Source organism: Aspergillus lucknowensis (assembly GCF_044049455.1).
Source record: "Aspergillus lucknowensis strain CBS 449.75 chromosome Unknown BJX67scaffold_6, whole genome shotgun sequence".
NCBI lineage: Eukaryota > Fungi > Ascomycota > Eurotiomycetes > Eurotiales > Aspergillaceae > Aspergillus > Aspergillus lucknowensis.
In genome coordinates, this window is record NW_027263550.1 from 667,559 (window position 1) to 681,328 (window position 13,770).

Here is a 13,770-nt window from a genome sequence, read left to right on the forward strand (position 1 = left end):
TAACACAGAGCAGGGAGTTCAGAAGAGACCTGGAGAGATAAAATTTTTTTTTTTATCTTTCCCCGGAGATTTCCAAGAACATCTCTCAACTCTCATGTTGGGCTTTGTTGGGAAGGGAGTCCTCTGAAGAACCAAAGCCAACAAGCCAAAGGAAAGGTTCTGGCCAGAAGATTCGGCAGCGATCATCTGCCCTGTGACCAGTGCGGGATGACTAAGCCCTCCGTGCCCGTCCAGAACAGCAATTCTTCTGTCCTGGACTGTTCACCTCCCAATCTTCGGGTGATAGTCGGTGGCTCGGTCACTTGACTGCCAAAAAAAACGGATCCCCGATGATTGGCGGAGAGTGGCTGTTGCTCCTCTTGCGACTGCCCCGTTCTCGATTCCTTGCCAACGTTTTTTTTTCTCCTTGAACAATTTGAGCGATGATTCCTCGCCTTCTGCGTCATGATTATGACAGACCACAGCGTTCCAAATCCCATATTATTGAAGAAGCAGAGCCCTTCCTATCATCCAAACAGCCAACAGCTGAGAGCCGAGCATGAGTTGGATGGCCACTCTTCAGGCGCCCAAAACTCCCTGTCCTGCTGACTCTGAAGAATCAAGCCGATTCATCTCCTTTCGGCACGGACATGTCGTTGTTCCTCTGATCGAGATCTTCGACTCCTGGTTGCTTTTTCTTTGCTCGATCTTTCCACATCCAGATCATTCTCTCCAGTTGATCAACAATCAACCGCTCTCCAGCAGCCCAAAAGAACAGAGAACCGTTCCCACGTCGCCTGGACCTGTCAATGCTTTGACTTTATCCACCCCGGCTGAACAACGATCTTCCTTGCAGACGACCGTCTTTCGCCGTTGGAATCACATAGTTACCAAAAGGTGCAGCATTCCAATCGAGTCAAACAAAACAAAAAAAACTTGAAAAAAATTCCACTGGCACCTCTTCCATCAGTCAAATTGTCCCGGCAAGTACTTTCCTAGTCTCGTAGAACTCGAACCGTAACCACAAATATCCCCCTCTTCCTCCCCGCCCTCGTAGCAGCACTCTGAAGACGATCTTCCAGCGGACTCAGGGTCCTTAGAGGTGAGAGGGTCCCAGTCCATTCTTCTATCCATTTACAAATCATGCGGACATCAGTGGCGTCAATAGGTACCAAATCGGCCATTGCCGATGGCAGGAGATCCAAAAATGCAAACTGTCTTGAAACAGCCCTGGAGCTTGCCCGCATCATCCACAATGGGAAGAACCAAAGGGGATCTGACAGAGTATCACAACCAACCCTTCCGCCCATTAGCAAGAGATCACAAGGCGAGTAACACTGCCAGCTGTCACCAGTAATTGACCATATCACCGCCGGCTCATCATACCGAATGACAAGCGAGGCAGACGTGGACAATCAGTCTTTGGGTCATTCACTAATTCGGGTTCCCTCCCCGCAGCGAAGATTGAGCCGCCTCTTCTTTTCTGTCACGGGTTGTGAGGGAGATCGCCTCGTCGAGATGGAGAGCGAATCCGGGATCGTCGTCCGTTGGTTCAGGAGTCCCGACCCTCCAGGGATGTGGTTCGGTCATTTCACAAACTGAAACTCGTGGCATTTCGCATTTGCCGCCAAAGCCAGCGTCGAGTAGCCCCAGACCGAGATGCCAAGCAGATTCGATCAGATGGCGCTGATCTTCTCCAGTCGAGTTCGAGGTTTCCCAAACTCATGATGGGGAGCGTTTCCGGGGAAGGGTGAAACCAAGTCAGGGGTGCCTCATTTTCACCTCCTTTCGAACCTTCTCCGCTCCTTCATGGATAGACCGCGAATGGTGAATTGTCATTATTCATCATCAGTTGGTGAAAGTGAGAATGGGGAAAGGAAACGAAGATGGGGAAAGATGGGGACACTCGGCTGCGAATGAACTGGGGGAATCTCGGCCTTGCGATCGCCATCGTCTCACCGCATGTGGCTGCAAGGTTGTTCACGACCACCAAATCCAGCCAAAAATTTTTGCTTTTCATTTCATTTCATTTCATAGGGCCCCCGTCTCTGACCACATCGCATGTCCTCAAATCCCGAACGAAGACATCCATTATTGGCATCACGATGAAACAAGAAAGCTCAATGACAATGAGGGCTATTGGAGCCACTCGCATCTTCTCATGCGGGACACCATGCATACAATGCACAACAATACAGGTTATCAGCAGGTAATAACCATGAGGCGTCTGGCCTGCGTGGCGTGCTTATCATGCGTTAAATGATCCATTTATCCACCTCCGAGATGGGGTGGGACATCGCTGGCTGTCGTCGAAAGTTCCCAGCTGCCACCTTTGTACGCACGTCTGTTTCACCGGGATGGAGAGGACCATGGAGGGGCAAATTGATCTTTGGGGAAGATTCGGGGATACCATCTGCCCTGCAGGGACTCCGAGGTCAGAACCCATGAGACAACCATGGCTCTACGAAGGCTGTTTAGGAAGAGGCTCATGAAAGCACTGAAGAGGAGCTCTGAAGAAGTGGCGCTTTTTGTTCCTCCACGGTCTTTTTGGCGGCGAGAAAATACCCCGAGGACATGCAATTCCACCATCCCCTCCTTCCGGGGTCGCCCTTGACATGCGCCATGCTCACCGAGCTGTCATCCAGCCATTGGATGTTGTGGTCACTCAGGTGAAGGTTGAGGGCAGAGTATCAATGTCTTTCACTGCAGCCCATGGCCATCAGTCGGGGTTTTCTGGTTGCTGCTGAAGCGTGGTTCCAAGGCCGCCAATAACCAGAAACGGCAACGCAAAGAAACCATTTGGCAGAGGAGCCTTCCTCATGGTTCCTCATGGTGAAACCAGGTGCTCCCCAACTCTTGAAGCTCGATCAGGAACAGTGGATATGGAACATAGGGCAGCCGGGACGCAATGGCTACACCTGTCAGAGGCTCAGGCAGTCGAGAACAGAGCAGACGTGAACATGGTGGCCGAAAGCAGGGAAGCAGGACAAAGGAAAATCGGCAAATCCATCACTCAAACTGTGCTGTGAACGTGGGGTGAAAGGGCGACTCGAAGACGAGAAGAGTGGCGAAAGCGACCAAGTCACAAGGACATGACCCCGTGCCATCACATGACGTACCGTCGATCCACCCGCGGCATCCCCCGAGCGTGGGCGCATCATCACGGCCATCTTCGTGAGGTGGCTCAGAAAACGGATTGACTGCGAGATTGAAGAAGTGAAGGGCTGAGCGGGACGCTGGTGGAGCCTTGCTGGAGCCGACAATCATGTTGCGAATCGTCCAGGTTCCTCGTACCACGAGCTTGTTCCAAACCCACTCAGGAGAAGATGGTGCTCACGACATATATACAATGAGAACCAAGCCAAACAACAGCCTCGCTGTTGAGGCAAGATCACTTCTCCGTCTGACATTATGTATGCGACGTGCAAATCAAGATCGACCCAGACATTTCAACTAGTGATGCTGTTCCCCAGTCAAAAGCATTTGGACCGACTGGCTGCCACTTGTTTACAGCTTTCCATGCAAGAAGGGCAAAGTAGGATCTTGAGCATCATCTCCTGTTCAGGTCGACCAGTGGACCCCGAAGTTAACAGACTGGGCTATGTGGCTCCGCAGCTCGACTGACTTGGGTTCCCAGTTCATCTCTTCATCACTTAGGCCCAAATCGCCTCTATGTTCGCAGAAAAGTTCCTGTAGAATGACTTGTCGCCAAAAAGGCTGTTGGTACCCTGTGTTTGTCCGGAACCCCTTCCAGCCCTATACATTCCCTAGATTGGTCCCGGGGGCTCATCTCAAGTTGTAAATTTTTTCATACATTCCTCAGACATGGGTTGTGCACGGATATCAAAATCGAGAAGCTTCAGTCATTTTGATCCCGTGGTTGAACAAAGGGATGCCAGGGCCAGACGTCGAAAACTCTCTCTCGAGCGGCCTTCCAGCCGGACCCGAAAATGAGACATCTCTCAGGCCCCTTCACGTAACAAGAGTCTGTGAGACAGTGTCCTCCCCGAATAGTGATGAGTGCCAGGTAAACCGGTAGCGCTGGAGAGCAAATAGACCAATTGGAAATCCTACCTTTGTCTGTTGAGGAATCGGACCACCATCGATGATCTGCAGTTGCAGAGCAGGTTAGAAAGGGTCGCTCGTCCTCCCCGGGGAACTGGGTTCGAGGAACCGGCACATCACCATGCAAGGGTGACGCGGATCGAATTATTCGGGGATCTGGAGAAGGCCCCGTCCTGAAATCCAGGGACAGAGTCACGGGCAGTTTCCAAGTATGCTTGTTGCTCAGATGCTTGAGGAAAGCTTCACTGGCCGTCCCTTTTTTTTAACCTTTCGCTGTGGCGTCGATCCTGGTCAAGCCTGAGCTCCCTTTCTGGGCGGGGTGAAGAGCACAGTCCTCTCCATGCCTTATTTTGGCGTCCGCTTGCAGCTTCCGTACATCGTTAAAACACACTGATCCGTCCTTGCAACATGAAGCCGTAAGGTTCGCAAGGAGTTTGTCTTAAATACAGCCTCGCGGAGTCAAATGTGCGCGCTTTGCTTCTCAAGGCCTTCTTAACGATGCACAGACGCAGTGTTTCGTCTGGCCAGAACAGGCTCTATTGTTTACACCCACGCCTCGTCGTCGTCAGCTGAAGTATATTGCGCAGGCCTGTGGGAGTGCGTACGTTCACGCTTCGAGCGCTCCATGCGCCGAGGAGGATGGCACGATTCAAAGAGACAAAAACAGACCAAGGCTGTCACTCCAGCGGACTAGTCGCGTCATGGAAAGCTTTGGCTGGTTATTCCACCTTGCACAGCATGCAAAAGAGGCGCACACTGCTTTCTCGGGGAAGCTGCGGCGCGGTTGTCCTGGTTGGTTCGAGAGAGGACATGCTTCTCTCGCATGGACGATTTTCATATTCCGAGGTATATACAGGTCGTTTGATGAATCCCTCTCCACCATGCGCAAATATATTTACACGACATGTTCTCGAGTCCCTCGGTCGCCCTGGGGATGCATCTATCGGTAAGGCATACCTTCGACTGCGCACTTTCGAATATTTGCTACGGGTGGTATCGTAATATTGAAGGCAGAATAACCCCCATACAACACGAATAAAACAGGGCGTTCTATGATTCTGTACTCTGCACAGCTCCTTATGTCGACCTGTGTCCGAAATTCAATAATATCTTGGGGGAAAAGATTTCAGAGGCGCGGCTTGATGTTCGCATGATTCACAATCACAAACCTCATTATTATGGTTGCTTTTGCGATGAGTCTCGGAGGAGTCCGAATGTGGCTTTCGATTTTCAGCGTCTATCTCGGGGCCGAGATTTATTCAGTTGGCACTACTGGGCAGGTCATTTTGCATTTGCGAAGTGGCTGATAGGTACACGGTCCCGAGTACCTCCATTCTTCGCTTTCCTCACGTAACGGTTATTCAGAGCCGGTAAAAGGGCTCATCATGTGGGGAGAATATCATGTCGGATTCGCCAATTCGACGCGTTCATTCTTTCCTGAAGCTCCATCGACAGGGCTGCCACAAAAACAGCAGGCGAAGAAAAAGCAACTCACTCTCAACGGAATGAAAGAGAAAAAAGATCCTCAACCGCGGTTAGCTGAAACAAAGCACCTTCATCGCACACAAAGGATGACTGGGGGATCTGGCGGGCCGAGGCAAATCAGGCACCAAGATCAATCGGATCCCATGACTTTGATTTCCTTATTGAGAGATATACATCGAGTCAAGCAAGCCACACTGCCACAGGGTTGAGCGTTGGAGGCTGCGGTGCGCCCCGTGTGATGTTCATTGTTCTTTGCCGAGCGAGGGAGAGGACTGGCTGACGAACCACTGGCGGGAGGAGGGAAAGAGGATTCACATTAATTTCATGCTCCTGTGTGTGATGAGGGTTGTGATTTTCAAGCTTGGCCATTGGGTCAAGCGATCTGGAATTTTGGAGACTGGGGTGGTGGACAAATGAGGGGAAGGCCCTGGGATGAATTTTCGCGGGAGTCGCGATGAGAGCTGATGTTTTTGCGAGAAGACGAAGAGAATTTGGGGGGCTTTGCCCTGTCAGGAACGGACGTCAAAAAATCGACACACATGGTCGGACTTTCCAATGTTGTGGTGCGATGTCGAGGTCGTACTTTGAGACAGGCTCATGAATACAGCGCTTGGAAATCAACTAGAAACGAAGATCTCCCTGTATGCCACATTTCACGAGCAGAACAATCTCACTGCGTCGTGTGATGGCAACTTCAATCTCGAGCTCGAAAATAGCGGTAAGGGAGTCTTGAGTCAGCATGGGGTAAGTCAGCCAGCCTGCAGGCAGGAAGGATGCAAAAGTCAGAGTCATCAGGGAAAAGCAACTGCAAACAGCCAGAGTTTCTCATCAGTTTGGGGCTTTGAGCAACCGTCACGAGAAGACCAGCCTTCCCGCGGGACGGGATGCATCGCGAACAGATTCGAGCCACGTCAATGAGCCCCAGACCATGTGATGGGCTTTTTCAGACAACATTTTTTTTCCCTCAGCGCCAGAGATACTGACGTTACATGATGGCTCTTGTCGGCGATGCTGAGGCGCAGTGGGCTTGAGAATGCGAGACGGGGAAGGGACGTCGGGGGTCCACTGGGACTCTGGTGTTGACAGGGAGATGGGGCCGCTGCATGGTGAGAGGTTATCAGACGAAAGCCACTCGAGGAACGAGAAGGGGATTTTTGCTTGTTTGGATGTCGCGACGGCGTTGCTATTTCGGTGTTGTTGGAGCTGTCCCACATGGCTGGGGAAACCCAGAAGGAGATGCATATCAGCCGGTCATCTGGACAGCAGCGAGCCCACCGACTGTCACTTTGTCTTCATCCCCTGGTTGATGAGTTGGCAGTTTCTTTTCCTCGATCAACGAATTCCGAGTCTGTTCTGATTCTCAGCTGAGGATGCGGCCCGCTCAGTAGTTGTCACGATGAGCAGATGATCAATTCAGTCCCGTCACGTCCAAGGTTGGGCGATTTTAAAAACCACGTTCTGCTGTATCCCCACTTTGGCGCCGTCTGGAACATCGAGATTCACATGTCCTCTTTCCACTTCAGCTTCAGTTCCGGTTTCTTTCCCACCGGGCCCGTGAGACTGGAACTGGGACTGACACGCGTTTTCGTTCGAACTGCACCATCCGCGCTGCCAGCAGACGTTGGGTAAATTGGCTCACCACCACCACGCGTCTGGGAGTTTCGATCGGCCCCTGATTCAAACAGTTCCCCACGCAGCTTTGGCTCCTTCATCTCCTCATGGATCATGAACCCAGAAGAGGGAGAATTCATCTCCTGGCGTCTTGAGCTCTGATCCGCCCATCGGCCCGCGCCGTCACACATCCTTTCCCTTTCAATCCTTGCGTTGTGCGGAAGGTTCCCCGTCTCGATGAACGGACTGGCCTCCCCTTGTCTGTCTCGAACAAGCCCGGTTCCCGGATTCTCCCTTCTCCATCGTTCGCATGTTTCAGGCTATTTCCCTAGAACCACTCAGGTTCGGGAGAGGGCGAGAGAGCGTTCGAGCCGTTTTGCCGCGGTTTCGGCAGATGGAATGCGGAACTTCATTTGCCCCCGACTGAACGCCAAACTCCTCCGACTTCACCCATTATTTGCTCAAGCTTCATCGTTCAGGAGCTCTTTTGGGAAGACAAAGTTTCGGAAGAGCCAGTCGTATGACTGGAGACTCGGTCGACTTTGACCTAGGAACGGCGGGAATTTTACCCTGGGCTTCTTCTGTGCTTAGTCCTTCTCAAATATCCTTTTTTCCTTCCGAGATATATCAACCGCGTTTCGTCGAGCCTTTGTCGATAAATGATGAAGACATAATTAACTTGCATAAGAATGACCTCTGACCGCCCATATATAGACATCGGGATAGGTTTCGTGTGGTTATTCATTTCTTTCATTGCATTGACTGATCTATGTACTTGGCCATTTTGTCTCGTAGCACGATCTATGTGAATTAATATGCCGAAGCAACATTTTGATTGAGGCCATGAAGATAATACTGTTTTCAAGGAATCTAGAACTCTTGGTGATCGTCACCGGAAATAATGACATTATTGATCTGCTTCCGAGTGAGCTTCTGCATAACAAGCAGATGATGGGGCTACGCCTACCTTCAGCACCATACGGCAGAGCTGGGTCGCGAGCAGCAATTGCTGGCGCTTTCCGATCAGAGGGTCAATAACAAAGTGCTCCCTCATGTCTGAAGAGCACTGTCAGTGACAAGGTCCAAGTGTTTGGAAGATAGCACGTACCATTATTGCCAGTCAGCATGCAATCCACGCCCAATCGGGAATTGTTCTCCTTCACTTGACGTGACTTGATAGCAGCGAGCGTCTCGATTGGACTCAAACCAGTATTTTCAGAAAGTGCCAATGGCACCGCATCCAGTGCATCGGCAAATGCGCGCATCGCGTATTGCTCAATTCCAGGACTCTGAGTTGAAGACCGGTGTGAGCCAGGGAACAATCGGGATGTAGGGATCGGGAGCCTATTTGGTCACGAACCTTGACAGCAGCATCCTCCACAGCAATAGAACAGGCAATCTCGGCGGCTCCTCCGCCATATACGACGCGGTTGTCCCTGACCAAGTTACGGACAACGCAAATTGCATCGTGTAGTGATCGTTTGGCCTCATCAATAATCTGCCATTACGGTTAGCCACCTTGGAATAGCGCGAAGTAGGGCCGCCGTGACTTACCATCTTGTTGCTTCCTCTCACGAAGATAGTCACGGCGCGACTATTGGCGCACTCTTCAATAACAAGCATCTTCTCCCGCGTAGTACCGAACGTCATCTCCCGCACTCGGCCGGCGGTTCCAAGCTTGTCGGCGCTGAGATCCTCGAAGCGGGGAACGATACGACCATTCGTTGCAATTGCAATCAGCTCGATTTCCGGTCCACCTACCCAGCGGACGGCGGGCAGCTTGTTCTGGAGCAGGAGATGGTTGGCCTCATCATCGAAGCCCCATTGACAAATGACCAGGTTGGCTCCAGAGTCTTTCAGATGCTGGATCATCTCTGTGAACTTTTCTCTCTCATAGTCTTGTAGGCGCTTAAACTCCTCGACCGATGTGATGTCGAGTTTATGCTTTGTCTTTGGTTTCGGGGGTTCGAATGGGCAAGTCAGAATGGCTAATTTAGCGTCTGTGACCTCGTCCGGCATCTGAGGGTGGGAGAAATCCTTATCCACGATGACACCCTTAACAAGGAGGGAGTCTTCAAGCGCTCCCCCGACCTTTCCGTCCACTTTGATTAATTCGAAATCGACATCCTTTCGCTCAAGATCCGCAACGGAGAGTACTGCGTCAACGGCGATCTGAGCGAACTGGTCGTGTGATTTAGAAACACTGTCAGAAATCAGTATCGGCTTGAATGGAGCGCTTCGAGAACTCATACATCTTGCTCCCTAAACTTGTCTTTGCGACTTTCAGCAAATTCTCGGTATTATCTTTTGTGAATTTGATTTCGTCACTGATTTTATCCAGCTGCGCGACAGCAATTTCGCAGGCCGCGTCATAGCCGTCCGCAATCCTGATGGGGTGGATGCCTTTATCGATGAGTTCGGACGCCTGCTCCAGCATGGCGGCAGCGAGTACGACAACGCCAGTTGTTCCGTCACCAATTTCTTCATCCTGTGACTTTGAGAGTTCGACGAGGAGTTTGGCCACGTTGTTTGTAATTTCCATCTAATAGCAAAACATATTAGAAAGCGTCGGAGTGTGGGCGACGCCGAGTACAAAACGGACCTGCGAGAGGATAGTAGCGCCATCATTGGTGACAGTAATATCGCCATCGGGGGATATTAAAATCTTATCAAGACCGCGGGGTCCCTAGAATGTGTTCTTAGAAATCGTCCTTATGGGCTTCAGCTTCGGCTCCCGTACCAGAGAAGTCTTCACGATGCTGGCGACCGTCTTCGCGGCCACGATATGCGACTTCACAGCTTCCGTTCCGTGCTGCCTTTTCTTTTTCCCCTGGCTATTCGAAGAAGTGTGTTAGTCAAAAGATTTTCGGTCAAGAATCCAGGGTGTGAGGTCCGCGGCGTACTCTCGAACGATGATGAAGGGCCGACCTTGTTCATCCTTCATCACAGAAGCTGTTTAAATCGTTAACAACGCATTACCAATAATTGATATCTGGAGCCAGATATCCGAACCTTGAGATAGATCCAGCTCTAAAGCGAAGGGAGAAGGTCAGCACATGGTTCAAATGAGGGGCAGAGGGACGTACGCATCGCCATCTTGACGGTCTGCCACGAGGCAGCAAGGTCAATTTAAAGCAAAGGAAGATGTGAAGCAGGGATTAAGGCCAGATCAAAGAGAAAAACCCCCAAAGCACGTTGTAGAGGCGAGGTAGGAGCAACAACAGAAGTTTGGTTGGATCTGCTTGCACACTTCACCAGGGCTCTTTTCAGAAATTCTGGAGATTCCCAGTTTGCGCCGGCGGGCTGGCGGGCTAGTGAGCTGCTTTCCAGAAACGGTTTAGCGCATCCCTTCTCCAGCGCCGCTTGGAGATGCGCGACTCGGCGAACTGGCACAGCTAAGGTGCAACATCTGCCAGAGACCATCGCTTCGAACACTCTGACGTTTGGGAATCATCCACATTCATGAAGTCAATAAGCTTTATTGCGGGCCCCTAGCTAATCACCGTCAAACTGTTTTCCCGACTATTCAACTTCACTTCGTCGCGAACAATGCCGCGTGAGTAGTGAATTCGCATTCTCTGCTACCTTCGCGTTTTGCTGATTGCGCAACAGCTCCCGTGGTCGACTTCTCTGATGACGAGTCGTCCACCGGCGAATCCATCCCATATGATAACGTCCAGGATAAGGAGAACGGAACCGGGGATGTCGATGACGAGGAGGGCGATGACGAAGAGGAGGATGTGTGAGTTGACCATGGACCAATTTGCGATTGAGTCATGCTAACAGCTCTAGGTATGTTGTCGAGAAGATCATGGGGCATAGCTTCAAGTCTGATGTGCGCATATTTTTACCCGTTATTCGACGACAATGACTGACCATACGACAGGGCACACTGATGCTCCAAGTGAAGTGGCAAGGCTATGATGACCCCAAAGACCAGACCCTAGAACCTGAGGAAAATCTAGTGTAAGATATGGACACTCCTCAGTCAGCCCGTTTTCCATACTAACCACATGAATTCAGTGAGGGTGCGAAGGACGTGCTTGACGAGTACTTTAGGATCCTTGGAGGACGGCCGGAAAAGCCACAGCGGAAGAAGCGCAAGTCTATGGGACGGCCACCCAAATTAACCCCCGAAAAGCCAGCACCTAGAAAGCGAAGGAAGTCTCGAGCGGACACTGAGACAGATGCCGCGGAAGGGAAAGAGAAAGATAGCCATGTGCCAGACTGGGTACCGAAATCCAAGAACTGGGAGAACGAGGTTAAGGCTGTTGATACCATCGTTCGCGAGGGCGACGGGCTGGTCGCATTTCTGCACTGGAACAATGACAAGAAATCGAGGGTCTCTATTGAAACGTGCTATGAGAAGTGTCCGCGCAAGGTAAGTTCGTGCTTCAGACTCCCTTGCGCACATTGGTTAACCTAGACCAAGATGCTTAAATTCTACGAACAGCACCTGTGAGTGTCCCATGTTATGTCAAAACTTTCGATTTATCTAACCTCTAGTAGGGTGTTCAAAGATGCATAAATGTTAATTCCGTCTACCCAGCGTCAACCCAACTTGACCGGCGTCCTTCTCCTGAATCTCATTCTTATCACTTGAAGGACGGGTCCCTTTTCTAGATACGGTTTAACGATAATATGCACAGGGTTAGTTCAGGCTGGAGTTGTTCATGGGAGTCGGTCTTGGGTTCTTCCGGAATGTACTATATTACAGGGTTCCTGGTTCAAGTTGCCGAGGATTTATACGCTGGCGACGTGCCCTCAAAAACGACTCTAAACGACTGAGGATAGGGTATGGCCTCGTATCTTACCTAACTGCCGGTTTATCATCCTTTCATCTGGGGTTTATTGCGGCTTTTTGGAATGTTCTTATATTGGTTTCGCTTGGAACAAAGTCGGCATTCGTACAGCGCTATTTTGCTTGGTAGCCATTAATTCTTCCTGACCAATCTATGTCGCAGTCGCCCCTAACCATTAACGAGGAATTTTCAGACCTGCGGACCTTGCCATAGTGAGGTATTCCCATCGAGAATTGAAAAGGTCTGATCCATGCTTCATTAGAACCCGCTGGATCTCCCTCGTGTCCTGCGCATCCACACATCTGTCATCCTGGGCCGTCCATACTCCGCGCATATCAGCTGGAATACCGTTTCCTGCCACCAGGGAGTCCAATACAGTATCCGCTAATTCTGGGTCCATACTGGTGCACTGTAAAGCCTCAATGATTTGTGCTTCATCGCCTTTTCCGCCACGCAGCCGCTCTTCTATCCATGTATCAATATCTTGTTCTGGCGCCTCATCATCAGGTTCCGGACTGGGTTCGAAGAAGGGTAGCTCTAGGAAGAGCTCATTGAGACCTGTTTTGTCCTCTTCACCGGGTTCTTGTGAGGTTGGCTCCCCTGTGCTCGGCTTCGCCGTTGTTTTCGCTTTCTTAGGGCTTGGAGGTGTTTCATGGTGCGTATGTTCTCTCCGAACATGCGATCCAGAGCTTTCTCGTACTTCTAGAGACTTTTGTTGTGTCGTATCTGGCTGCTGCGCGCTAGCTGTGCCAGTGGACGTATGCTCGTTTGTGATCGTTGAAACAGGGCTGCGCTTCCTTTTCTTCTCCTGCGGCCGGGGTGAGGCTTCGCTCCCTTGAGTCACCACCCCGTCCTGGTGTGATGCAGATTCATGAGGGGGCGTCTCTGCACGGACTACTTGGTTGACGGCAGCGCTGACGGTCGTTTCTACGATGCCACCCGGTCGTGGAAGCCCTCGAAGTCTCTTGAGGTACCTGTCCCTCCACGATTGGTAGGTATGCCTGGGATACTAGGCTCAGGTGTCAGTGAGTATTCCACTTGACCTTAGGGTCATCAAAGTTGTAAGGTACCTTAGCAGCCAAATCTTCATAAAGCTTGTTGCCTCGGATCCGTGCCTTTGGATCACTTTCAAAGGGTTGCATATAATCCCACAGAATTTGATCATCCTGTATAGTATAGGCTAACCTGTGACCCCGGGCCGGGATGTGAGTAGCACCTACAGGCCGGGCTGAAGATGACCCAGCTTTGTACATCTCGAGGTCTTCTAGTTTCCCGCTCTGAACGGACTTCTCGATAAATTGATAGGAGTACCTGGCCTCAATCAGAAATAATATTCTAGCTAAATTAATGGGACACAGGAAAAATGTGCTTACACATCAGGTGGGAGATTTTTTCTCTTATGGTCCACGAGTCGAACATCTGCGTCCTTTTCCTGCGGTTTTACTATGCCGCCATTTCGCTTTCGTTGTGTTAGCCTGATATAAAGGAAACGGCGTACGGAAGATTACCTGGATGAGCTCCTCGAATCTGCTTCTCTGAGGCACATTTCGAGACAACCAGAACGACATGCCCTCGAACATACCGCTGCGCCCATTCACTGCGGATCTACCGTCTTCAACTTCCTTTGCTTGCTTTGATGTCATCTTCCCAGACTTATTCGAACAGTCATGACTTTTTATAGAGAAAGATCACTCTCCCGCCTTGAGTTCCAGCGTATTGGTTTACCTCTTTCAAATCACGTGCTCACGCGTCGAGCGTGTTACAACGCGCGTTCGATAACTTCCGAGAGTGCTGATTACCGGGGGATTTCCTGGTGAAGCTCTCCGCA

General features: G+C 50.9%; 3 protein-coding genes across 3 annotated transcripts; 1 reads left to right on the forward strand and 2 right to left on the reverse strand.

Moving 5' to 3' along the window:
• Window positions 1-7,390: 7,390 nt before the first annotated feature.
• Window positions 7,391-10,407, reverse strand: BJX67DRAFT_284320 (chaperonin-containing T-complex subunit CCT5). The gene is made up of 11 exons (XM_071026713.1): window positions 10,227-10,407; window positions 10,153-10,170; window positions 10,044-10,092; window positions 9,881-9,974; window positions 9,743-9,826; window positions 9,393-9,682; window positions 8,695-9,343; window positions 8,501-8,638; window positions 8,249-8,429; window positions 8,108-8,196; window positions 7,391-8,055 (listed from the first exon to the last, which is right to left on the reverse strand). Exons 1-11 carry the CDS (start codon window positions 10,234-10,236, stop codon window positions 8,011-8,013), a joined length of 1,647 nt encoding a protein of 548 aa, XP_070889456.1. The 5' UTR covers window positions 10,237-10,407; the 3' UTR covers window positions 7,391-8,010.
• A 142-nt stretch (window positions 10,408-10,549) lies between these two features.
• BJX67DRAFT_285930 (chromo domain-containing protein) lies at window positions 10,550-11,893 on the forward strand. The gene is made up of 7 exons (XM_071026719.1): window positions 10,550-10,696; window positions 10,753-10,882; window positions 10,933-10,975; window positions 11,027-11,106; window positions 11,164-11,521; window positions 11,573-11,598; window positions 11,650-11,893. The coding sequence occupies exons 1-7, from the start codon at window positions 10,690-10,692 to the stop codon at window positions 11,666-11,668; spliced, it is 663 nt and encodes a 220-aa protein (XP_070889457.1). The 5' UTR covers window positions 10,550-10,689; the 3' UTR covers window positions 11,669-11,893.
• A 224-nt stretch (window positions 11,894-12,117) lies between these two features.
• BJX67DRAFT_378441 (putative transcription factor Rap1) lies at window positions 12,118-13,585 on the reverse strand (the record flags this gene model as incomplete). Its single annotated transcript, XM_071032343.1, has 5 exons — window positions 12,118-12,951; window positions 13,013-13,108; window positions 13,163-13,253; window positions 13,316-13,401; window positions 13,451-13,585. The coding sequence occupies 5 exons, from the start codon at window positions 13,583-13,585 to the stop codon at window positions 12,118-12,120; spliced, it is 1,242 nt and encodes a 413-aa protein (XP_070889458.1).
• Between the last annotated feature and the right edge of the window lie 185 nt (window positions 13,586-13,770).